Source organism: Oncorhynchus tshawytscha, linkage group LG28 (genome assembly GCF_018296145.1).
Source record: "Oncorhynchus tshawytscha isolate Ot180627B linkage group LG28, Otsh_v2.0, whole genome shotgun sequence".
NCBI classification, from domain to species: domain Eukaryota; kingdom Metazoa; phylum Chordata; class Actinopteri; order Salmoniformes; family Salmonidae; genus Oncorhynchus; species Oncorhynchus tshawytscha.
In genome coordinates, this window is record NC_056456.1 from 10,870,922 (window position 1) to 10,895,850 (window position 24,929).

General features: G+C 44.1%; 1 protein-coding gene across 1 annotated transcript in view; it reads right to left on the reverse strand.

Annotated features, from left to right (window-relative positions):
* Nucleotides 1–1,215: 1,215 nt before the first annotated feature.
* The window catches only part of LOC112226690 (protein-glutamine gamma-glutamyltransferase K), a 31,778-nt gene continuing 8,064 nt past the window's right edge, over nt 1,216–24,929 (reverse strand). The window contains exons 2-14 of the mRNA XM_024391179.2: nt 23,088–23,359; nt 22,756–22,947; nt 14,388–14,639; nt 11,188–11,306; nt 10,884–10,991; nt 10,417–10,594; nt 5,857–5,995; nt 5,399–5,591; nt 5,069–5,222; nt 4,522–4,806; nt 4,075–4,235; nt 3,150–3,286; nt 1,216–1,694 (exon numbers count right to left, since the gene is read on the reverse strand). Coding sequence (XP_024246947.1) covers nt 1,550–1,694; nt 3,150–3,286; nt 4,075–4,235; nt 4,522–4,806; nt 5,069–5,222; nt 5,399–5,591; nt 5,857–5,995; nt 10,417–10,594; nt 10,884–10,991; nt 11,188–11,306; nt 14,388–14,639; nt 22,756–22,947; nt 23,088–23,346 — 2,322 coding nt within the window. The 5' untranslated portion in view covers nt 23,347–23,359 and the 3' untranslated portion in view covers nt 1,216–1,549. The remainder of the gene's footprint in view (nt 1,695–3,149; nt 3,287–4,074; nt 4,236–4,521; nt 4,807–5,068; nt 5,223–5,398; nt 5,592–5,856; nt 5,996–10,416; nt 10,595–10,883; nt 10,992–11,187; nt 11,307–14,387; nt 14,640–22,755; nt 22,948–23,087; nt 23,360–24,929) is intronic.

The following is a 24,929-nucleotide window of genomic DNA, read 5'->3' on the forward strand; positions in this document are numbered from 1 at the left end:
TTTGCTACTATGGCCTATTTATTGCCTTACCTCCTCACGCCATTTTCACACACTGTATATAGACTTTCTTTTTTTCTATTGTTGTCACGTTGTTCATTGACTATAGCTCAGCATTCAACACCATTGTGCCCTCCACGCTCGTCACTAAGCTCAGGACCCTGGAACTGAACACCTCCCTGTACAACTGGATCTTGGACTTCCTGATGGGCCGCTCGCAGGTGGTGAGGATAGGCAAACACACATCTGACACGGTGACCGTCAACACGGGCCCCTCGCGTGCGTGCTTGTTCACCCACGACTGCGTGGCGGTGCATGACTCCAATACCATCATTAAGTTTGCTGATGACACGACGGTGGTTGGCCTGATCACCGACCATGATGAGACAGCCTATCTGGAAATCAGTGACCTGGCAGTGTGGTGCCAGGACAACAACCTCGACGTCAATGTCAGCAAGACAAAGAAGCTGATCGCGGACTACAGGAAAAGGAGGGCCGAGCACGCCCCCCATCCACATCGACATGGCTGCAGTGGACGGAGCCTAGAGCTTCAAGAATCTGTGTCCACATTACTAAGGCATTATCATGGTCCACACACACCAACACAGTCCTGAAGAAGGCACGACAATGCATCTTCCCCCTCTATTGCTAAAAAGATTATGCATGGGCCTTCAGATCCTCAAAAAGTTATATAGCTGCGCCATTGAGAGCATCTTGACTGGCTGCATCACCACTTGGTTTGGCAACTGCTTGGAATTTGACCGCAAGACCCTACAGAGGGTAGTGCGTATGGCCCAGTACATCACTGGGACCGAGCTTACCAGGCGGTGTCAGAGAGAGGCCAGTCAGCCTCCCAAATAATAGAATGTTTGTTCTGATACCACACGGCAAGTGGTACCGATGCACCAAGTCTGGGACCAACAGGACTCTGAACAACTTCTACCCCCAAGCCATAAGACCGCAAAATAGTTTGTCCGGGTAGCTATTGGTTAACTATTTAACTATGTGCATTGACCCTTTTTACACTAACTCTTTTTATTCATCACTTAGGCTACTGCTGTTTATTATCTATCCTGTTGCCTAGTCACTTTATCCATACCTATTGTATCTACCTCAATTACCTCCTACCCCAGCACATTGACTTGGCACCCCATGTATATAGCCAGGTTATCGTTACTCCTTGTGTATTTATTCCTCAAATTCTTCTTCTTCTATTGATCCTTCTTCTCTCTCTGCATTGTTGGGAAGGGCCCGTCAGAAAGCATTTCACTGCTAGTCTACACCTGTTGTTTACGAAGCATGTGACAAATAAACTTGATTGATTTGGAAAAATATGATGTGAGTATTAAAAACATTAACACGGGTAAAAACAATTTAGTGTACAACTTCATCCAACGATCAGGGTATTTCCATAATTACATGTCAGCATGAAAAAAAAAATATTGCACTCAAATCATGGGAAAACTGAATAAAAAGGCTCCCCATTCTCTTTTTGGAGACTTGAATGAAACACCAGATAAGTGGACAGGAGAGAGCAGTTGAAGGCTCCCTCTCATTGGTCCTGGACAACGATGTCAGCAACCCCGTGCACCTGTGTCAGCTGTTTACAGTCCAGAGCTGCTACCAGCTTCCTGTGTCCAGCCTGGGTGGGTATGAAGTGTTCTGTCCGAGTCACCGTAGAGTGGCTCCCAACATCACTTGAGAGAGGAGAGAGACAAGAGTTATCACTTAAAGCAGGGATGAGCAACTGATGGGGGGGGCCTACAAAACATCTGAACTCAGCATGAGGGGCCGCAGTGGCTCAAGGGTCTGGGTAACAACATCCATACCCACACATGCAGTCAGCGCTCTAAGTGAAACATTTTAGTGGCTCGCCCTCTCGACAGCGGAGAGAGAAACTTTTAGAGTTCATTTCCTGCAATTCTACACATTGTCATGTTGCAGTTCTAAAGGAAGTTTGTTACAATTCTACACATTTGGCCATGAGGCGGATAGAAGATTTAGCCATTTTAAAGCTCATTTCCTGCAATTCTACACATTCTGCCATAGGATAGAGAGAAATGTTTTCAGTTTTTAATATATCTGAGTGAGAGTGACTAACAAAATCAATGGGGGGGCCCCCCAGTTGTAGTAACCTTATAGTTACCATGACTACTACAAGTTTAGATAGCTGGCGTGACAGAAAATATGTATTTACCTCATTTGTTGGATATTTAACAATTATTTTACTTAACAAACAGTAAGGTACTTCTGTCCTACCAATGCTCTGTTGAAGAGATGGTTTCCACTCTAGCTTCCTGCAGTTAGTCTGGACGTATGGTCAAGCAAACGAGTTTTTAGTAGAGATAGTTTGAGCTGACAATGACTTGGTGATTAAAAACCTAAAAACGGGCATTCTATAGACAAGATGTGGTGTGTGTGACCCGAGGTAGAGAGAGCCTGGAGTTTAGCACAATGCCTCATTGCCTCATCTTCCTGGCATCTGGGAAACTACGCCGGGTTGGAAGAAAAACAACATTCCGTGCAGATAACCAGGAGATGGACCAAGGAGGCTTATGAGAATGGTAGAAATGATTGACTAAGCATTTTTTAGGGCCTATATAAGATCTGTTTTTTTTTCATGATCAGTCAAGCACTCAGCAGCACACTTTGGAGTGTGGGGTCGACGCTTTCATTATTGCAATAATTAATTGATGTTAAATAAAGATGATTGCTTGAATAACTGTCCAAGTCTCTCTCAGTACTGACATTTCCATGACACTGGCTAGACTAACTTATGATTATGAAATAAATAAATTGTTGACATGAGCTAATTGAGTGACTGTCAGTGACTGACATAAGAAACAAACTGCTGATGGACAACCACATTTCAAAATGGATTCTAACTCTCAACAGTAAGCTGAGCTCCCAAATTATTTGTAAAAAAATAATTGGGGGAGGGAAATTGATGTATGTGCATGCGGCTCGTGTGCCGCCCATTGCCCATCCCTGACTAAGAGTAACTGGGAGAGGGACGGAGAGAAACAGAGGAGTTGACATACATACGGAGAGAGATCGAAAGGAATATCATTACTGTAATTGACAGTTATAAAGTGAAAGAGAGAGGAGAGAGCAGGATAATAGCAAGCTAATAGAGGTGGGTAGTGTCTTACCCCACAACCACCTCTTTGACCTCCTGCAGGCCCAGTCCCTCCACCCTGAGCACCACGCCCTTCAGTGTACGTGGCAGAGGGTTGGTGAACGTGATCTTGGCTGTCATCTTCTTACCTACCACCGCCTCCCCTACAGCCTGAGGAAACAAACACAATAACTATTTTCAGCGCTGCTGTTTATCTGTGCAGTGACATCTGTGTGCAGTCTGTGCCATGGTCCTGAGGCAAGACATCATTTCATCATTTCTGTGGCATTACATTTGTTTTGGGATACTATACTGAACAAAAATATAAACGCATCATGGAAAGTGTTGGTCCCATAATTTCATGAGCTGAAATAAAAGATCCCAGAAATGTTCCATATGCACAAAAAGCTTATTTATCTCAATTGTTGTGTTTGGCAGTACGTCCAACCGGCCTCGACTGCAGGCCACGCGTAATCACGCCAGCCCAGGACCTCCAGATCCGGCTTCCTCAACTGCGGGATCATCTGAGACCAGTTATCCGGGCAGCTGATGAAACTGAGGAGTATTTCTGTCTTGTAATAAAGACCCTTTGTGGGGAAAAACTCTCATTCTGATTAGCTGTCCTTGCTCCCCAGTGGGTGGGCCAGTTTACCAAGCGCCCCTGCCCTGTCTCATGAATTTATTTCAATTGACTGAACTTGAACTCCGTAAAATCGTTGAAATTGTTGCATGTTGCGTTTTATATTTCTGTACAGTATATGTTAATAGAGACAGAGGGAAAAATCTGATAGAATCATAACCAGCGTATTGTATACCATTGATTACAAAAAAAACGTGTCTCTACACTGTTTGAAATTCAATTGTAAACGGCTTTTATTGACCATCGAATTTAGAAAAGATGGCAAAGGTACATCCTGAATCTCAGTAACAGATTGTGTTCATGTTAAACTGTGTCTTACCTCGATGCTGAGGTCGGGTGTGCGTAGCCTGAAGCTGGTCTGAGTGGCCAGGACCTGTTGGGTCTCGCTGACCCGTCCAGACAGAGTCAGCATTAGAGCAGCCTGGTCCACCAGCTGGTCCTGGTAGCTATGGTAGGGCAGAACCCACTGCATGGCCTTCACTGAGGAGGAACAGAGAGAGATTACTACACATTCTACAGGGACCATTTGAGAGGATGGAGGATGCAGCGCGGAGAACATTTTTCATATTACGGTGACTGAGCTGAAATGGTGGCAGTGGGGCTAGCTGCTGGCTTCTGTTTGCTTGAGATTAAAGTTGCCCTTAACTCCAGATCTAGGATCAGATTACCCTACCCAAATCCTAACCTTAACCATTAGGAGTATGACAAATATCTGACCCTGTAGCAGGGGTTAAGGACACCCTCCACCTCCAGCCACTTTACTAACCTTCATTGGGCTTGAGCGCCACAGGCATCTTGTCCTTCTTGACGGTGCCCTTCAGCACCCCGGTGTAGTACATGACTGCCACCTGGATGTGTAGCGTGGTCTTGCGGGTCTGGGAGCTGAAATTGGTCATCACGATGGTCAGCTGGGCGTCAGCCCCCATACGAGGCCCCTCTCCCTCCAACTTCACCTCCAAGCTCACGTCCTCCGCCATGGATGTAGAGTACACGTCAGGCTTGGTGCCATAACGACTGGCTGTCTCCACGGCTATACGTTCCTCCTCTGATCCTGGTGGGGGGAGAGAGGGAAGGGGGTGAGGAGAGAATATTCTGCTGGAAACTTTGGTGTGTAAATATCTATCCCCGTGTCTGCACAATTAATACATTAATAGTATGTTTAATAGTATGTTTCCTCAGAGCCTCAGATGTGAACTCTTGATATTACTGTCTTTGTACAGGTAACCATCCGAACCTTAGTGTTTTTATGTGTGTGTATGGTTGCCAAGCTACCCTCTGACAGTGTGTTGAAGTGTATGATGACATGACTGTACCTTCGGTGTGTTTGTACAGGTGTGTGATGTCATTGCGTTTGTCAGAGCCCACAGCCTTGGTGCTGATGCAGTGGCCCACGGCCTTCTTTTCACATTGGATCTGAGTGAAGATACCATCCAGGTTCCTCTGCCAGTAGATCTTATCACTGTTCACCTGACCAGACACACACAGAGACAGACAGGAGAAGTAGGGAAAGTGTGCAATCTTTGATCAAACCTAGGTAGTTATCCAAGGTCAGTTTTGCCATTCCCTTTCTATTTGGAGATTTGGATGGTTAAGCTGAAAAACTGATCCTAGATCTTCGACCATCTCCTTCCCATAGTGCTCACCTCAGCAAAGATGAAAGGTGTGTCGTATTTGAGGTAGACCTGGCCGGTGCGGATGGCGGTGACAGAAGCAGGGCCACAGCGGAAGGTCCCCTGGCTGGTCTCCTGCGGGGTGGCGTCTAATGCCTGCCAGCCGCCGTTACCAGGAGGAAGGTCTGGCCTGGCCATCCAACAGTCGTTCCATACATGGAAATTCCTACAGAGAGGAGGAGAGGGTTGAGATTACATACGTAGTTAGGATCAGGAGTTTGAACATAGACATCTATTTATATAACTAGAGCCTGGTGTTTTTCTTGATCCAGTCACATGATCAGGAAAATCTCCTGGGCCTTTTTATAGAGTATGATTTGTGTGGCAATGCAATGGGTATTTAAAGTGGCACACTTTAAACTTGTGGCAGATTAGACGCATTTGATGTGACCAGGAAAACCGGGCCATACTTAAAGTGGATGATAACTCACCAAACAGAGTCAGTGTTGAGTTCGTCGAACGGCTCCATTTTCTCGTCAAAATACATGTCTGTGGTGAGTGAGACGTCTGTGTCGTGGGCCGACTGGAAGTTTGTTACACTACGGCACGGTATACCCAAGCACCTGAGCACTGAGAGATGGAGAGAAAATGAAAAGGAGGGGGAGGGAGAGCGAGGAGCACAAATGAGGCAAGGCATGAACAAAATTGACAGAGATGTGAAAAGCAAGCAAAAGGGAGAGATCGCACTGAGAATAGGGGTGTAAAGTACTTAAATAGAGCCTTGTGTAGTCTTAACATTCTGTGTACTCCCCTTGTCCTAAGGGTCAAAAATGACCCGCCTTCACTAAACCCCTAACATAAAAGCAGTTTAATTGAATTTTAAACCCCAAATCTATTTTGCATGAAGAAGCAACCTGTCATTCATCACAAACTTTGTGAATATCTGGGTTTTCCCTCTGCACAATGCAGAAAGACTGCATTTAATCAGTGGACACCACTCGTTTTTATTACAACACACCTGTCATAATGGTTTTCTTTACTAAAGCAGAGGTTTATTATTATTATTATTATTATTGTTAAAGGTACTGCATAGGTGTAAACACATTTTTTAGCAAGAGATAGCACTTGTATAGCCTAAGAAAGTTGCAGAAATGTGCAGAAAGTCGTTTTGAATGCATTTTATTGAAGGGAAACAACAGTCTCAGACTTTTTTGGCAACATAGTGATATATTCTTATATACTGTACAATGAGGAATTCAACTACAAAATACTAGTCTTCTCCCATTTTTTAAAAACTATCCCCCCCGCACAAGGTGTATAAACAACAACAATATATAAGAATAAAATAAGATACTCTAATTGGCACATGTAGGACATAGTATTTGTTTTTACAGTCCTTCTTTGGGGGGCAGAATTGGCATCTCCTCTTCTTGCCTGCCCCAGCTGCAGCCTCAGGTGGATCAGGACAAGAATCAGCCCCCTGAACAGCTTTCTCAAGTGCTGCAGAGGCTGCTGTGCAGGGGAGGCGCTCCCTTCTTTGAATGTGTGGGGTTAAAAGTGCCTTTCCCAGCTGCTCCAGGAACACACTCCTCTTGTTCCGCTTATCAGGTATCCAGATAGGGTTGATTTTGTTCCATATCATGAAAACATTGTATGAGGACACATTAATGATGTTATGGACAACCTGGACAAGATGATGTTATGGAAGATGACCAGGGGCCAGCGGGCAGTTGTCTTCCTGCAGCTGTAAGTTCCAATCACCTTGTCCAGGTTGTCCATGCCTCCTTTGTTGTGGTTGTAGTCCAGGTTAATGGCTGGCTTCTTGTCCTCACGATCACTGATCTCAGCCGTTTTGGGCAGTGTGCTTAGGAGGACCACATTCTTGTTTGTCTTCGGGAGGTAAGAAACTAGATTGGTGGTGGGGGGGAAGGCAAACTTTGATGAAGGCCTCGTTCCCCCTTGTTGCGAGGAGTGCAGGGGGGAGCTCAGGCTTGTTCCTTCTAACTGTGCCAACCATGGTGATCTTCCTCTTCAGGAGCTACTGGCTGAGTTCAATCAGTAGCACACATAATCTCAATTTCTCATTGTGTGTATGTGTGTGTGTGTGTCTTTGGTTTTTGTGGTGTGTAAATAATTTTATAACTGCCGGGTCAAAAATGACCCTAAGACAATCTTTGTACCCTGGTGGTGTACAGCTTTCATGGAAATATGAACAAATGCGATGTTTCACTTTTTCTAATGTTGTTGAAAAAACATAATTTAGGGGGTTTTCTCTGCTGTTAAACAGTTTTTTTACCCTTAAGACAACACAACGGTTAAGTAAAATACTTTAAAGTACTACTTAAGTAGATTTTTGGGTATCTGTACTTTACTTAACTTTTTTTGTCAACCTGTACTTTTATTTCACTTACATTCCTAAAGAAAATAATATACTTTTTACTCTACACAATTTCCCTGACACCCAAACTTATTCGTTACATTTTGAATGCTTAGCAGGACAGGAAAATTATCAAATTCCTGCACTTATCAAGAGAACATACTCAACACAAATGCTTCATTTGTAAATATCTCTGAGTGTTGGGGCGTGCCCCTGGCACTCCTTAAAAAAATAGAAAATAGAAAATGGTGCTGTCTGGTTTGCTTAACATAAAGAATTTGAAATTATTTATACTTTTACTTTTGATACTTAATACAATTTTAGCAATTATATTTACATTTGATACTTAAGTATATTTAAAACCAAATACTAAAGTATTATTTTACTGGATGACTTTCACTTTTACTTGAGTCATATTCTATTAAGGTATCTTTACTTTTACTCAAGTATGACAATTTGGTACTTTTTCCACCACTGCCAGAGAGTCAGCAACAAATGTGCCTGTGTGTCTGTGACAAAAGTGTTAGGAATGAAAGGAATGCTGTTGGGGTATTTTGGGTAGATATCAGTTGTGGGGCCCTATCAGAGGCACTGCTATGTGCTGCTCTGGGGTCAGCTACCGAGTGAGGGCCACCCTGGCCTGCACTCAGTATGAATGGTGTTCTGTTACAGAGAGAAACTAATTAGAACTAATTAGCATGACAGACTAGACACATAACAGGATGTGATGGATAATGATATTGTTACTGTGTCTACCTCATTTCTACCAGCATGTCACATGTGCAACCAGAGGAAAAAAATTCTAGACCACCTTTACTCCACACAAAGAGACGTGTACAAAGCTCTCCCTCGCCCTCCATTTAGCAAATCTGACCATAATTATAGCCTTCTGATTCCTGCTTACAAGCAAAAACTAAAGCAGGAAGTACCAGTGACTCGCTCAATACAGAAGTGGTCAGATGACAGGGATGCTAAGCTACAGGACTGTTTTGCTAGCACAGACTGGAATATGTTCTGGGATTCATCCGATGGCATTGAGGAGTATACCACATCAGTCACCAGCTTCATCAATAAGTGCATCGATGACGTTGTTCACACATTGACCGTACATACATATCCAAACCAGAAGCCAAGCAACACTGAAGCATGCATGAGAGCACCAGTTGTTCTGGAAGACTGTGTGATCACGCTCTCCGTAGGGACCAGACGGGTTACCAGGATGTATACTCAGAGCATGTGCGGACCAACTGGAGAGTGTCTTCACTGACATTTTCAACCTCTCCCTGACCGAGTCTGTAATACCTACTTGTTTCAAGCAGACCACCATAGTCCCTGTGCCCAAGAACGCCAAGATAACTCGCCTAAACGAATACCTACCCGTAGAACTCCCGTCTGTAGCAATGAAGTGCTTTGAAAGGATGGTCATGGTTTCCATCAACACCATCATCCCGGAAACCCTAGCTAGACTCACTCCAATTCGCATAACGCCCCAACAGATCCACAGATGACGCAATCTCAATTGCACTCCACACTACACTTTCCCAACTGGACAAAAGGAACACCCTATGTGAGAATGCTGTTTATTGACTACAGCTTAGTGTTCAACACCATAGTGCCACAAAGCTCATCACTAAGCTAAGGACCCTGGGACTAAACACATCTGCAACTGGATCCTGTACTTCCTGACGGGCCACCCCCAGGTGGTAAGGGTAGACAACAACACATCTGCCACCCTGATTCTTAACACGGGGGTCCTTCAGGGGTGCATGCTTAGTCCTCTCCCGTACTCCCTGTTCACCCAAGACTGCATGGCCAAGCGCGACTCCAACACCATCATTAAGTTTACTGACAACACAATGGTGGTAGGCCTGATCACCGACAATGAAGAGACAGCCTATAGGGAGGTGGTCAGAGACCTGGCAGAGTGGTGCCAGGACAATAACCTCTCCCTCAATGTGAGCAAGACAAAGGAGCGGATCATGGCCCACAGGAAAAGTAGGGCCGAGAATGCCCTACTGAAAAGATTTGGCATGGGTCCCCAGATCCTCAAACAATTATATAGGTGCATCATTGAGAGCATCCTGACAGGTTGCATCACCGCCTGGTACGGCAACTGCTCTGCATCCGACTGCAAGGCGCTACAGAGGGTAGTGCATACGGCCCAGTACATCACTGGGGAAGACTCCAGCCACCCAAGTTATAGACTGTTCTCTGCTACCGCACGGCAAGCGGCCCGGGAGCGCCAAGTCTAGGTCCTAAAGGCTCCTTAAAAGCTTCTACTCCCCCAAGCCATAAGACAGCTGAACAATTAATAAAATGGCTACCCGGACTATTTGCATTTCTTTACACTGCTGCTACTCGCTGTTTATTATCTATGCATATTCACTTTATCCCTACCTACATGTTCATTTTGCCTTGACGAACCTATACCAACACACATTTACTCGGTACCAGTGCCCCCTGTATATAGCCTCATTACTGTTATTCTATTGTGTTACCTTTTTTTACTTTAGTTTATTATATTATAATAATAATATTATATTTTCTTAACTCTTATTTTCTTAAAACTGAATTGTTGGTTTTAAGGGCTTGACAGTAAGCATTTCACGGTAAGGTCTGCACCTTACCGGCGCATGTGACGAAATTAAATGTGATTTGATGTGATTTGACACACCTGTGGTGGTGACCCCAGAGAAGACCCAGCACTGTCCGTATTTGACAGGCAGGCCTCCCTCCTTGTGGTATTTCTTCAGGATCTCCACACTGCCATTCCAGGCTGTAGGGGAAACTCCTCCTACATAGTTCCCTGACCAATTCCCAGCCAGGACCCCATTGTCATCTTGGGAGTTGATCTGGAACGCAACAAAAAAAATGGGAGAGACCGTTTTGTTTTCAATAATATAAAATAGAGCAGCACGTGGTTGTTTTTACTTAACCAGGTAGGTCACTGAGAACACATCTTTAAAAAAAAATGTATTACCATAACGTTATAGTAATGGTCATGAAATGAACATCAACATACCTCAACATAATTCAGATCAATGAACGTACGGCAGGAATAAATAAACGGGAAAGTATGTGTATGTATGATAAATAAGTATGTTCACTACTGGAGGTCAAATAAGTTGACAGGTAACACACCATGGCAGATATGACTCTGACCACGTTGACAGGGTCCCCTCTACCAGGCGGAGGGATCTCACTCTTCTCCAGCACATAGAGACAGGCCTCCAGCATCCCCTCAAGGAACTGAACAGCACAGCGAGTGGGAAACAGACAGACAGGGAGAGATGGAAGACATGATAGGGGTCAACCAATTAATAAATGACTTGTGTTCTGTGGTTCATAAATGGCTTAAACGACGGTGGTTTTCAGGATGACTGGGATTCGCCGAAAGACATCATTGCCACCGCACTTGATGTTGAATTCCCTCCCCGTCTCGTACTTGTCCGTAGTTCCATGTGCGATCTCCAATCTGTTTCTCTGTGCCGTAGTAGAGTCTTCCTGTGTCATTCAGCACATACTCCTTCTTCTCCTCCTCATCATCCATGTACACCGTGTCATCTTAGGGGGAGTGGGAAGAGGGACAAAGATTAGGTATGCATTTTTCAGTTATTCATGGCAAAAATGATTTTTGTTTCTCTTAACATTTCTGAAATGTAATCTGGTGTGAAGTCCACAACACAGTCACAACTGCCACAGATAACTATTTCGATAAACACCGGGGAGAATCGGAGAGAGAGGCAAGGATAGGGTTCACTGTTATTTGATGAATATCTGGATCATACAAAGCAGGGAGAGTGAGTGTAGCCAGGAGAGGGTTAATCACTACTAGCAAAATGTCTGGACTTCACAAAGCCGGAGAAGGTTTACTATTACTAGAGGCCAGAATAGGTTTAAATGTTGCTAGCACAGTGGCTGGCGCTCACTGAGGGGCCTTACTCATTTAGAGGAAAAGGGATGGATTGTGTGAAATCATCCTAAATGGATAATACACCACAGGGTGGAGTAAGGACCCTATGGGAATATCTGGTTCTCTCTTTTCCATCCGTTTGTTGTCTTTACTGACCACATGGACATGATTATCTGTGTGAGACACTGTGAAACAGGAGAAAGCTATTGGGAGGAGGGACAAGAAGAAGGGGAGGCAGAGGAAAAAGCTAGGGTGGTGGGGGGGGAGTGAGAACTAGCAGAAGGGGCAGAGAGGTTAAACGATATGTTTGGGAGCAGTGGTCAAGATGGGATGTGGGAAGGAAGAGGAAGGAAGAGGTACAAAAAGGCTACACAAACTAATGACAGGAGAGGACGCTATACAGAGGGAGTGGTAGAATCTCAAGGAGGGAGGGAGGAAGGGTAGAGATTGTGTAGAGGTTTTATGGGAGGAGGTACAGTATAGATTTGAGCTGTTGACAGGATCTAGCAGCTGAGATTTGGCTGGCTTTACTACTTAATAAACATCTACAGCACGTAGAGAGAGAGAGGGAGAGAGAGAGAGAGAGATAGATAGAGAGAGAGAAAGAGAGAGAGAGCAATAGAGAGAGAGAGAGCAATAGAGAGAGAGAGAGAGCAATAGCGAGAGAGCAATAGAGAGAGAGAGATAAATAGAGAGAGAGAGCAAGAGAGAGAGAGAGAGCAATAGAGAGAGAGAGCAATAGAGAGAGAGAGAGAGAGAGAGAGAGAGAGAGAGAAGAGAGAGCAATAGAGAGAGAGAGAGCAATAGAGAGAGAGAGAGCAATAGAGAGAGAGAGCAATAGAGAGAGAGAGAGAGAGAGAGAGAGAGAGAGAGAGAGAGAGAGAGAGCAAGAGAGAGAGCAATAGAGAGAGAGAGAGAGAGAGAGCAATAGAGAGAGAGAGAGCAAGAGAGTAATAGAGAGAGAGAGAGAGAGAGAGAGAGCAATAGAGAGAGAGAAAGAGAGAGAGAGCAATAGAGAGAGAGAGAGAGAGAGAGAGAGCAAGTGAGAGAGAGAGCAATAGAGAGAGAGAGAGAGAGCAATAGAGAGAGAGAGAGAGAGAGAGAGAGAGAGAGCAATAGAGAGCGCGAGAGAGAGGGAGAGAGAGAGAGAGAGCAATAGAGAGAGCGAGAGAGAGGGAGAGAGAGAGAGCAATAGAGAGAGAGAGACAGAGAGAGAGAGAGCAATAGAGAGAGCGAGAGAGAGGGAGAGAGAGAGAGAGAGCAATAGAGAGAGAGAGAGAGAGCAAGAGGGAGAGAGAGAGAGAGAGAGAGAGCAATAGAGAGAGAGCGAGAGAGAGAGTGAGAGAGAGAGAGAGCAATAGAGAGAGAGAGAGAGAGAGAGAGAGAGAGAGCAATAGAGAGAGAGCGAGAGAGAGAGAGAGAGAGAGTGAGAGAGAGAGAGAGAGAGAGAGAGAGAGAGAGAGCAAGAGAGAGAGCGCTCAGATTGCCAGCAGCTGTATTACTGTCATATACTCCTATGGTGCAAGGCAGTTTGTACAGGAATTGCGCAGAAGTTCTCTTGTTTTAACTCCAGAAGCCTCAAAATACAGGATTGATTGAAAAGACAATATAGCAACATAAGGGAAAACAGGCCAAGCAGGCCAACATGTCAATTGGCAAAGACCAGAGTCCCAAGCAAATGTATGTGTGGTCTTGACGTGCAACCAGAGAATGAAACAAACATTCTGGGTCACACTGGGTCAAGCTGTGACTTTATGATGGATAGCAGCACATTATTGGGCAGTGAGCTGAGTTTCCCGCCTATGTGCAAATTAGCGCTTCTCTGTGAGACCAAGAGGCTAAATAGAGCACAGTCCTAGAGACAGCCTCTGTTAGACACTGAGGGTACAAAACATTAGGAACACCGGGTCTTTCCATGACATAGAAGGTGAATCCAGGTGAAAGCTATGATCCCATATTGACGTCACCTGTTTAATCCACTTCAATCTGTGTAGATGAAGGGGAGGAGACATGTTAAAGAAGGATTTTAAAGCCTTGAGACACCTGAGGCATGGATTGTGTGTGTGGCATTCAGAGGGTGAATGGGCAAGAAAACACATTTAAGTGCCTTTGGTATGTCAGTAGGTGCCAGGTGCACCGGCTTTTGTCAAGAACTGCAACGCGAGGGGTTTTTCACGCTCAACAGTTTCCCGCGAGTAACAAGAATGGTCCACCACCCAAAGGACATCCAGCCATCTTGACATAACCGTGGGAAGCATTAGAGTTAACATGGGCCAGCAATCCGATGGAACTCTTTCGACACCTTGTACTCCATGCCCCGACTTATTGAGGCTGTTCTCAGGGCCAAAGGGGGTGCAAACTCAATATTTAGAAAGGTGTCCCTAATGTTTTGTACACTCAGTGTAGAAACCCCTAGCTCTTTTGAACTCTACGTCTACTCTGTGATCTGTCACTTGGTCCTGGTGTTTAGATGGGGTCATAGGTCTGTTCCTATAGCAACGGAATAACAACATTGAAACATTAGACTTATATACAGCATTGAAGCTGAACTGTGATACAATGGGATACCTTTGTTTGACCCACTGTGTCAACTTTAGGTGAGCACGGGGGGTGGGGTTGGCACCTCAGTGGCAATGGTATGGTCCTTAACGTGCCGACCTTGCCTCCCAATATTTTTTTTTTCTCCCCCTTCTCTCTCATTCCTTCCTCCCACATTTCCCAACAGTCTTTACCTTCACACCAGGGGTTGAACAGCATGACAATGTCTTTCCTGGGGTCGCGTGTGGTTGCAGACCCGCCCTTCGGAGACTCCACCGTCACGGTGAGCTTGTACTTGCCAATCACAGCTTTGGCGTGCGAGTTGACGGACAGCTTGATCCTGTTGCCGTTCCGCTCCACTATCTTGGCCTCCCAGCGGTCATCCTCCAGCTCTTCCACCAATTGAATGATGACGTGCGTGTTCTTTGACACCATGGGGAGGGGTCCTGTCAGACACATTAGTAAACGGTTTGTCGGGTTATCATTTATGGTCATCACAAGCGTGTGCCAAATGGCGCCCTTATATAGTGCAGTGCACTATAGGGAATAGGGGGGCCCTTTCAGGTAAAGCTTCAGGGGGATTGAAGCAGTGTAATATTGGTGGAATATCATTGTAGTAACAGTATAGTGGTGCCTGAAACCCATCTCAACAAACTATGCAGTGTTCAGGACCATCGTGTTACTCCCAAAGACCGCCGTAAAGATTGATTGTTCTCTTATCTCTGATGGAAACCGTACCAACCCACATCGAATTCCTACTGCACCTCTCTTGGACTTAAGCCCTCACCCTTCACACAGAAAAGGTCCACAATACACACGCAATCATTGAAACCTGCTTTCAGTCAAATACACCATACGGCTAACAGCTGCACTTGACTGGCGCACACATTCTATTGCAGAGGCAGGAATCACATTCTTCACATAACCAGAGGGGTGGAAATTCCAAATCCCGTCACACTCCACTTGGCAAATACCAATGCTGACTATTTATACAGAGTGAATGTGTGTGTAATTGCATGTGAGAAACAGCAAGAAAAAGCTAACTTTAACCACACTGCTAACCCTAATGCCTAACCTTAACCTTAAAAGGGATAATCCAACACCCAGAAAAAATAACAATTTCCCCCATAATTAAGTGGTCCGTCTGTGAAATCAGGAAATTGTGTAGGAACGCGTCGTAGCTACAAGGTTCTCGTCACTGTGGATAACACACTATCACATACGTAACGCTTTTAAAATAATTACCTGCACTCCAGATCGCCAAATAAGCCTATATCAGTGGCGGTCGGTGCCATTTAAAATGAAGGAGGACGATGTACATTGATAGGTTTAGGCTACTACATGATACTTGTTTTCCCTATACCCATAATGAGGCTGCTACAACCTAGCCTATAAACAACGGTTTACAATGTAGGTGCACACAGGTCGAGAGAAAAATGTGAGGTGACACATTCAATACCGCCTTGCACACTCTTGGCTGCATCTAGCCGATCTAGGGTGTAATTAGTCCAACAGTTACAAACGAGAGTTTCTATTCGACAAATTCCAGAATGTTTATCACCGTTCCAATTGCTTCCGTTTTAATAAACGTTTTTCAACAGAATCACACATAAACACAATACACTTTCATAGCAGCCACGTTGTATTCCATCTCGCATCTACAGGCGCTCCTCCTCTCACCTTTCCCTTCCCTTGTGTACTTCAATGCACAACACATAAGCTGTATGTGACCAAGCAAAAAAAAAAAACAAGCCAAACCATATCATAACAATCATGCAGTACAGTATACAGTCAGTAAACAGTTTAGCAGTTACACCGGCAGGCACTGGTGGCAGTACATTTATAGAACCAAAAGCTTACCTTGACTTAGAAGAGTTCCAGTGTTGTGTTGGATAATCATAGCCAGCTAGCTAACATAGCATCCCTCTGCTTGAGCCAGGTGTTCGAGTAGGCTAAACTAGCTAGCTGAATATGCTAGCTAAGTATTTACAAAAAAAGCAGCTCTCTCTCTCGCTCTTGCTTCTCCTTCGTTTTTAAAGAAATATATTTGTTCAAAACTGTTCAACTATTGTCTTTCTCTCTCTTTGAGTCAGCGACTCACCACATTTTATTCACCGCAGTGCTAGCTAGCTGTAGATTATGCTTTCAGTACTAGATTCATTCTCTGATCCTTTGACTGTGTGGACAGCATGTCAGTTCATGCTGCAAGAGCTCTGGGAAGAGATGAACTGCAAGTTGATCTTGTGAGATCGACTTGTAAATTGATAGTACAGTTTGTTTAGGTGATTTTACAGCTACCCATCTACTTCACATGTTGATATTGACTTTGGTATTATTGTATGTAGCTAGCTACCTAGCTAGTTAGCCAGCCAGCCCAGTGAGAGAGCATTGCATTGTGGTTTTAGTAGTCGACTTGAGCTGTAACAGATTTCTACAACGATTTTCACATTGCTACCTTGCTATAACAACAAAATGAAACATTTGTTCACAAAAAATATTGTTTTCACATATTAGTGTTATTTAGCACTGTTTAACAGTGTCAATCATAGGAATGAGTGGTTTGGGGTGGATTATCCTTTTCAATTAAGACCAAAAAGCAAAAATGTTTTTCATACATTTTTACAATATAGCTAATTTTGACTTTACACCTGGTCTATCTAAGGGGAAATCACTCAGTTCTTCCTCTAGGACAAGACTCATGACAATAAATGTCCACCTGCTCTCAGTCTCTGGACTTGAATCCCATTGAAAACCTGTGGTTTTAGTTGAAATGTGCAGTCCAGAAGCGCAGACAAAGGATATGGAAAGATTCTGTATGGAGGAATGGTTTAATATTCCTCCCAATGTGTTCTCCAAACTCATAAAGCATTTTAGAAAAAGCCTCAGGGCCATTGTCCTTGCAAGGTGATGTATTAAAAGGTATTGAAAACAGGTGTGCCAATAATTTTTACCCCTATATTGAAAATAAATAAAAAAGAAAGTATTACTTCTTAAAAAAAACATTTTCACTTAGCAATTGTATTAGTACAGAAGAAACGATTTCCCCAATTTTTGGAGCACATAATCACTATTTGAGTAATTGACTTCATACAGTATATTTTGCTCTTCTTTATCAAGGGTGTCAATCATTTCTAACCCCACTGTATATAGTACATCATAAAGTGTTTGTCTTTGTGCATAGGCCAAATCAAATCAAATTATTGGTTACATACACATGGTTAGCAGATGTTAATGCGAGTGTAGCGAAATGCTTGTGCTTCTAGTTCCGACCATGCAGTAAACATAAAACAAGTCATCTAATAATTTCACAACATCTACCTTTTACACACAAGTGTAAAGGAATGAATAAGAATATGTACATATAAATATATGGATGAGCGATGGCCGAACGGCATAGGCAAGATGCAGTAGATGGTACAGTATATACATATGAGATGAGTAATGGAGAGTATGTAAACATTATATAAAGTGGCATTGTTTAAAGTTAAAGTGACTAGTGATACATTTATTTAATCCAAATGTTAATTATTAAAGTGACTAGAGATTTGAGTCAGTATGTTGGCAGCAGCCACTCAATGTTTAACGGTCTGATGGCCTTGATATAGAAGCTGTTTTTCAGTCTCTCGGTCCCAGCTTTGATGCACCTGTACTGACCTCGCCTTCTGGATGATAGTGGGGTGAACAGGCAGTGGCTCAGGTGGTTGTTGTCCTTGATAAACTTTATGGCCTTCCTGTGACATCGGGGGGGTAGGTGTCCTGGTGGACAGGTAGTTTGCCCCCAGTGATGCGTTGTGCAGACCTCACTACTCTCTGGAGAGCCTTACGGTTGTGTGCGGAGCAGTTGCCGTACAGCCCGACAGGATGCTCTCGATTGTGCATCTGTAAGTTTGCGAGTGTTTTTGGTGACAAGACAAATTTCTTCAGCCTCCTGAGGTTGAAGAGTCGCTGCTGCGCCTTCCTCACCACGCTGTCTGTGTGGGTGGACCATTTCAGTTTGTCTGTGATGTGTACGCCGAGGAACTTAAAAAACTTTCCACCTTCTCCACTACTGTCCCGTTGATGTGGATAAGGGGGGGGGGGTGCTCCTCTGCTGTTTCCTGAAGTCCACGACCATCTCCTTTGTTTTGTTGACGTTGAGTGTGAGGTTATTTTCCTGACACCACACTCCAAGGGCCCTCACCTCCTCCCTGTAGGCCGTCTCGTTGTTGTTAGTAATCAAGCCTACCACTGTAGTGTCATTTGCAAACTTGATGATTGTGTTGGAGGCGTGCATGGCCACACAGTCATGGGTGAACAGAGAGTACAGGAGAGGGCTGAGAACGCACCCTTGTCGGGGCCCAGTGTTGATTCCTACCCTCACCACCTGGGGGGCGTCACGTCAGAAAGTCCAGGACCGAGTTGCACAGGGTGGGGTTGATACCCAGGGACTCGAGCTTAATGACGAGTTTGGAGGGTAGTATGGTGTTAAATGCTGTGCTGTAGTCGATGAACATCATTGTTACATTGGTATTCCTCTTGTCCAGATTGGTTAGGGCAGTGTGCAGTGCGATTCTCTCTCTCTCTCTCTCTCTCTCTCTCTCTCTCTCAAAAAATTAACAGTAAACATTACATTTACAACAGAATAAAGACATTTCAAATGTCATATTATGTCTATATACAGTGTTGTAATAATGTGCAAATAGTTAAATAAACATAAATATAGGTTTTATTTACAATGGTGTTTGTTCTTCACTGATTGCCCTTTTCTTGTGACAACAGGTCACAAATCTTGCTGCTGTGATTGCACACTGTGGTATTTCACCCAATATATATGAGAGTTTATCAAAATGTGATTTGTTTTCAAATTCTTTGTGGGTCTGTGTAATCTCAGGGATATATGTGTCTCCAATGTGGTCATACATTTGGCAGGAGGTTAGAAAGTGCAGGGTCTGTACAAAGTCAAAGATTTCCTTAATTATGGGTCAGTCACAGTGGTCAGGTATTCTGCCACTGTGTACTCTCTGTTTAGGGCCAAATAGAATTCCAGTTTGCTCTGTTTTGTTGTAATTATCTTTTTGTTTTCTCATGATTTGGTTGGGTCTAGTTGTGTTGCTGTCCTGGGGCTCTGTGGGGTCTGTTTGTGTTTGTGAACAGAGCCCCAGGACCAGCTTGCTTATGGGGCTCTTCTCCAGGTTTATTTCTCTGTAGGTGATGGCTTTGTTTTGGAAGGTTTGGGAATTGCTTCCTTTTAGGTGGTTGTAGAATTTAACGGCTCTTTTCTGGATTTTGATAATTAGCGGGTGTCGGCCTACTTCTGCTCTGCATGCATTATTTAGTGTTTTACATTGTACACAGAGGATATTTTTGCAGAATTCTGCATGCAGAGTCTCAACTTGGTGTTTGTCCCATTTTTTACATTCTTGGTTGGTGAGCAGACCCCAGACCTCACAACTTTAAAGGGCAATGGGTTCTACAACTGATTAAAGTATTTTTTGCCAGATCCAAATTGGTATGTCAAATTTTATGTTCCTTTTGATGGTATAGAAGGCCCTTCTTACCTTGTTGCTCAAATCGCTCACAGCTTTGTGGAAGTTATCTGTAGCGCTGATGTTTAGGCTGAGGTATATATAGGTTTTGTATACTTTAGGGCAATGGTGTCTAGATGGAATTTGTATTTGTGGTCCTGGGAACTGGACCTTTTTTGGAACACCATTATTTTTGTGTTACTGAGATTTACTGTCAGGGCCCAGGTCTGACAGAATCTGTGCAGAAGATCTAGGTGCTGCTGTAGGCCCTCCTTGGTTGGGGACTGAAGCACCAGATCATCAGCAAACAGTAGACATTTGACTTCAGATTCTAGAAGGGTGAGGGTGCTGCAGACTGTTCTAATGCCCTTGCCAATTTGTATATATATATATATATATATATATTATATTATATATATATATATATATATATATATATATATATATATATATACACACATATATATGTGTTGAAGAGGGTGGGGCATAAGGTGCATCCCTGTCTCACCTCCCGTGAAAAGAAATGTGTGTGTTTTTTGGCAAGTTCAACAGCGCACTTGTTGTTTGTGTACATGGATTTTATAATGTTGTATGTTTTTCCCCAACACCACTTTCCATCAATTTGTATAGCAGGTCCTCGTGCCAAATTGAGTCGAAAGCTTTTTTGAAATCAACAAAGCATGAGAAGACTTTGCCTTTGTTTGTTTGTCAATTAGAGTGTGCAGGGTGAATACGTGGTCTGTCGTACGGTAATTTGGTTACATAGTTTTCGCTGAGGAAATGTATGAGTCTGACGTTATTTCTGACGTGCTGTTCTTTCTTTTTCCGTAGTGTATTCCTGTATTGTTTTAGTTATTCACCATAGTGAAGGCATAGGCTCAGGTTTTCTGTGACTCTTTTGGTTGGATACGTTTCTCAATTTCTTTCGTAGGTTTTTGCATTCTTTGTCAAACCATTTGTTATTGTTGTTAATTTTCTTAGGCTGTCTGCTTGACCTTTTTAGATTTGATAGGGAAGCCGAGTGGTCAAATATACTGCTTAGGTTTTCTACTGACAAGGTTACACCTTCACTATTACAGTGACACATTTTGTCCAGGAAATTGTCTAGAATTTGCTGCTGCCTAGCTGTTTTTTGGTAGATTTCCACACTACTTTCCTTCCATCTAGAGCATTTCTTAATATTATTAAATTATCTTTGGTTTTGATGCCTCATGATTGAGCAAATCTCTGTTCAAGGGAATGCTGTCACCTCCAGGTAGGTATTTGTCCCCCTTTGTGCTGAGGGTGTCAGGTTCTTGTCCAGTTCTGGCATTTAGGTCACCACAGGCTAGTACATGTCCCTAGGCCTGGAAATCTCTAGGATGGAGAAGCTGTCATCGTTAAAGTATGGGGATTATACAGGTAGCACAATAGGTCAATTTCCTTATTAATTCCTATAATTGACACTGTTCATTTGGGCTGGCAGGTAGCCTAGTGGTTAGAGCATTGGGCCAGGTTGCTAGATCAAATCCCTGAGCTGACAAGGTAAAAATCTGTCATTCTGCCTGTGAACAAGGCACAACCCACTGTTCCTAGGCTGTCATTGTAAATAAAAATGTGTTCTTTACTGACTTGCCTGATTAAGTAAATCCTGTTTTGAATAATTGATAGAGTGGGTAGGTCTGCTATATACCAAACTATCATCCCCCCCTGAGTCTCTTCCCTGTTTCACACCTCGTAGTTTGGTGGATGGGAGTACCAGCTCTCTTTAACCTACAGTGAAACCAGTGGTTCCATCTACTTTATACCATGTTTATGGATGACAATGTCTGTATATTCAATTTCTTTGAAGAAGTCTGAGTTCCTGCTCTTTAGGCCAAAGGCAGATGACCTCAGACCTTGTATATTCCAGGATGAGATTGTAAAAGCTTTGTGTTCCATCGTGTCTAGTGTTGATTTGGTGTGGTTTAAGTCCGGAACATTACAGTAGGTGTGAGCAGAGCATGTTAGGCATGTGATACATACCTCTGAGGTCGCAGGATGGGGCTTGGGCGGGTGTAATAGTGGGGGTTGGGCCTGTAGCTCTGCTCACGGCCTGGGCATATGTCCTGCTGTCATGTTGAGGTCCTTGCCACAGAGGCGGGGGGCATGGGTTGGGCAGAAGGAGCATAGGTCTGATATGGGGGGGCTATATAGGGTGTGGCCAGGGTTTGCTTGGGGTGGTCTTAGCTGGTTGGGGTTTGGCTGGTGATGCAGTGGTCTGGGTGTAGGTCCTCTTGACGTGGGTTCTCTCGGTGCAGGTCCTTTAGGAGGGGGTCTTGCAAGTCTGGGAGGATGTCTCGCTGGTCTGGGAGGGGTGTCCGTTGCTCTGTTGTTCCTGTGTGAGGTGCTGGGGCTATGGTTGAGGGTGACGTCCTTCAGGGTCCTGGCAAAAGTTGGGATTGCTGCCTTGTAGAGGCAAACCTGTTCGTAAAGGCTGTTCAAGTCCAGTGTGGAGTGGTGGGCCAGGTAGACATTAGGTTTTGAGGCACAGTTGTGCTGGTCTGTTTTGTGGGTTTGGTCTGTGTGTATTGTGTGGACTAGCTCTCTCAGCTATCTGAGCAGCTAACCAATCGCTGCAGCTGTACATAGCCCATCTGTAAATAGCCCATCCAATCTACCTATCTCATCCCCATATTGTTTTTTTATTGACCTTTCTGCTCTTTTGCACACCAGTATTTCCACTTGCACATCATCATCTGCACATCTATCACTCCAGTGTTTATTTGCTAAATTGTAATTACTTTGCTACTATGGCCTATTTATTGCCTTACATTCACACCATTTGCACACACTGTATATAGACAAATGTATTTATTTTCTATTGTGTTATTGGCTGTACGCTTGTTTATTCCATGTGTAACTCTGTGTTGTTGTTTGTGTCACACTGCTTTGCTTTATCTTGGCCAGGTCGCAGTTGTAAATGAGAACTTGTTCTCAACTAGCCTACCTGGTTAAATAAGGAATACTAACCTCATACTAAATAAGGAATACTAACCTGTGTTCCCTTTTTTGTGACAGACATCAAAGTCAGACTTACCTGTCCTGAGGTCCAGGTGGAGTTTGTCTGTGTTGGAGTTAAAAGGTCGCGACAGGTCCAGTTCTATCTGGAAGGTCTGGCCACGTCGGATGATGAGTGCGTTGCCATGGTAATGGTCGGTGTGATGCTCCATGCGGTTCTGACCCATTTTAGAGCTCAGTAGATCCACCGAGTGCACTGACAACATCAACTCTGACACAGAGAGAGAGAGAGAGAGAGAGAGAGAAATTGAAAAAGTTAATGCAATGATCATTGCTTATAGGTAGGGCCAGGATTTTTCCCATCTACATGGGCTTACCATTATGAACTAATTAACTCGACTAAGACTATACCTTCCAGCTGATTGTCTCCAGTGTGGGGCTGAGGGGGCTCAGGAAGCGGGGCCTGTTTCCCCACTTCGTCCGTGACAACTGTATCGTACAAGCTGCTCTGGCGTGGCCAGCAGCAGCATATCTTCTGAACACCCAGGAGAGAGCCCCCCTGCTCCTTAGACTCCGCCTCCTCCTGGTTGGTTGCCTCCACTATGGTCAGGGAATTACCATGGAAACGGCCCACATCAGAACCGCTCGCCATCAATCGTTCTCCTGGCATTCTGAAAGGGGTGCTACGAAAGATAAAGTTAGAGATTAAATAGTAAGATTGAGATTGTAAGAAACAGTAAGATTGGTCATGCAGACAGTCAGAGATAAATAATAATGATGCATAATGAGGAGTGCCCAGTTAAAAAAAAAAGTAAAATATAGGAGAAAAGCGCAATTGACTGAGATAAATCTATGAAATAACACAAGCATGTCAACAATTCAACGTAAGAGAGAGGTTAAGTGCACACATATCAGTCGGACAACACAGCGCACAATTGTCTACTGAGAAAGACTGTTAACATTACAACTCCTATTCTTCCTCCTGTGTTTCCCCAATGTAAACCTCTCTTCTGCATGTTCTCTCTGTTTACATTTCTTCTCCACCTCTTTTCCTCCCTCCATTCCTGAAACCAGCTTGTTTTCTTTTTAAACTTGTCCTACAATTACCCCGTTCTTGACTCACTCTTTACAACAGCCTGCTGTACCCAAAGCATGCCGTTCCCAAATTCCCCAAACACCCCAACATTCCTCTTGACTGATACCAGCCATTATAGCCCCCACCCAGCCACAGATGTGTGTGTAATCTCTAGATATGATGGGGACCATTTATCATATTGCCATGACAATGCAAAGTGCTTAATTATTCAGTTAGTCTAGTTCATCTGTTTATACCACCATTCATCAAACTGCAAGGTTAAGCGAACCATGAGACTATGAAACTCTGGATCCAGTCTACCACGCTAGAGTGCAGGCTACAAATCTAAACATAATGGGGGTTCTAAGGTCAAATGTGAAAGGTCAGGAGAGGTAAAAACAGGAGCATGAGGCATGTTTACAAGAAGTCCAAGATACGTTTCCAACCATGGTCTCCATCTGTACTGTTTCGTTCGGCTGTGTCTAAACAAATAAGTAACTTTGGCTCAGGCCTGGGTTCTCTCCCAGGACCCAAACAATGAAGCCCCTGTGGAGTCAGTTTGGTCTGATGAATCCCTTTTGTAAAACACTCACTGCCCTAACGAGCCATACGCCCTGCACATAGTTAGGAGAAATAAAAGCAGAGTTGTAAACAATTCTGTTTACTTTTATGATTTGCATTGCATCGCTAGTGTCCCACATATCCCAGAGAGGTTTTAAATTCACGTCTGTAGCCATGAAGTGCTCACATGAACACCATCATCACAGAAACCCTAGACCCACTCCAATTTGCATTACCGCCCAAACAGATCCACAGATGACGGAGTCTCTATTACACTCAACACTGCCCTTTCCCACTTGGACAAAAGGAACACCTACGTGAGGATGCTGGTCATTGACTACAGCTCAGCGTTCAACACCATAGTGCCCACAAAGCTCATCACTAAGCTAAGGACCATTGACCCAAACACCTGCACCTGGATCCTGAACTGCCTGATGGGCTGCCCCCAGGTGGTAAGGGTAGGCAACAACACATCTGCCACGCAGATGATCCTAAACACAGGGGCCCCTCAGGGGTGCTTGCTTAGTCCACACCTGTAATCCCTGTTTACCCATGACTGCATTGCCATGCACGACTCCAACACCATCAATACGTTTTCCGATGACATAACGGTGGTA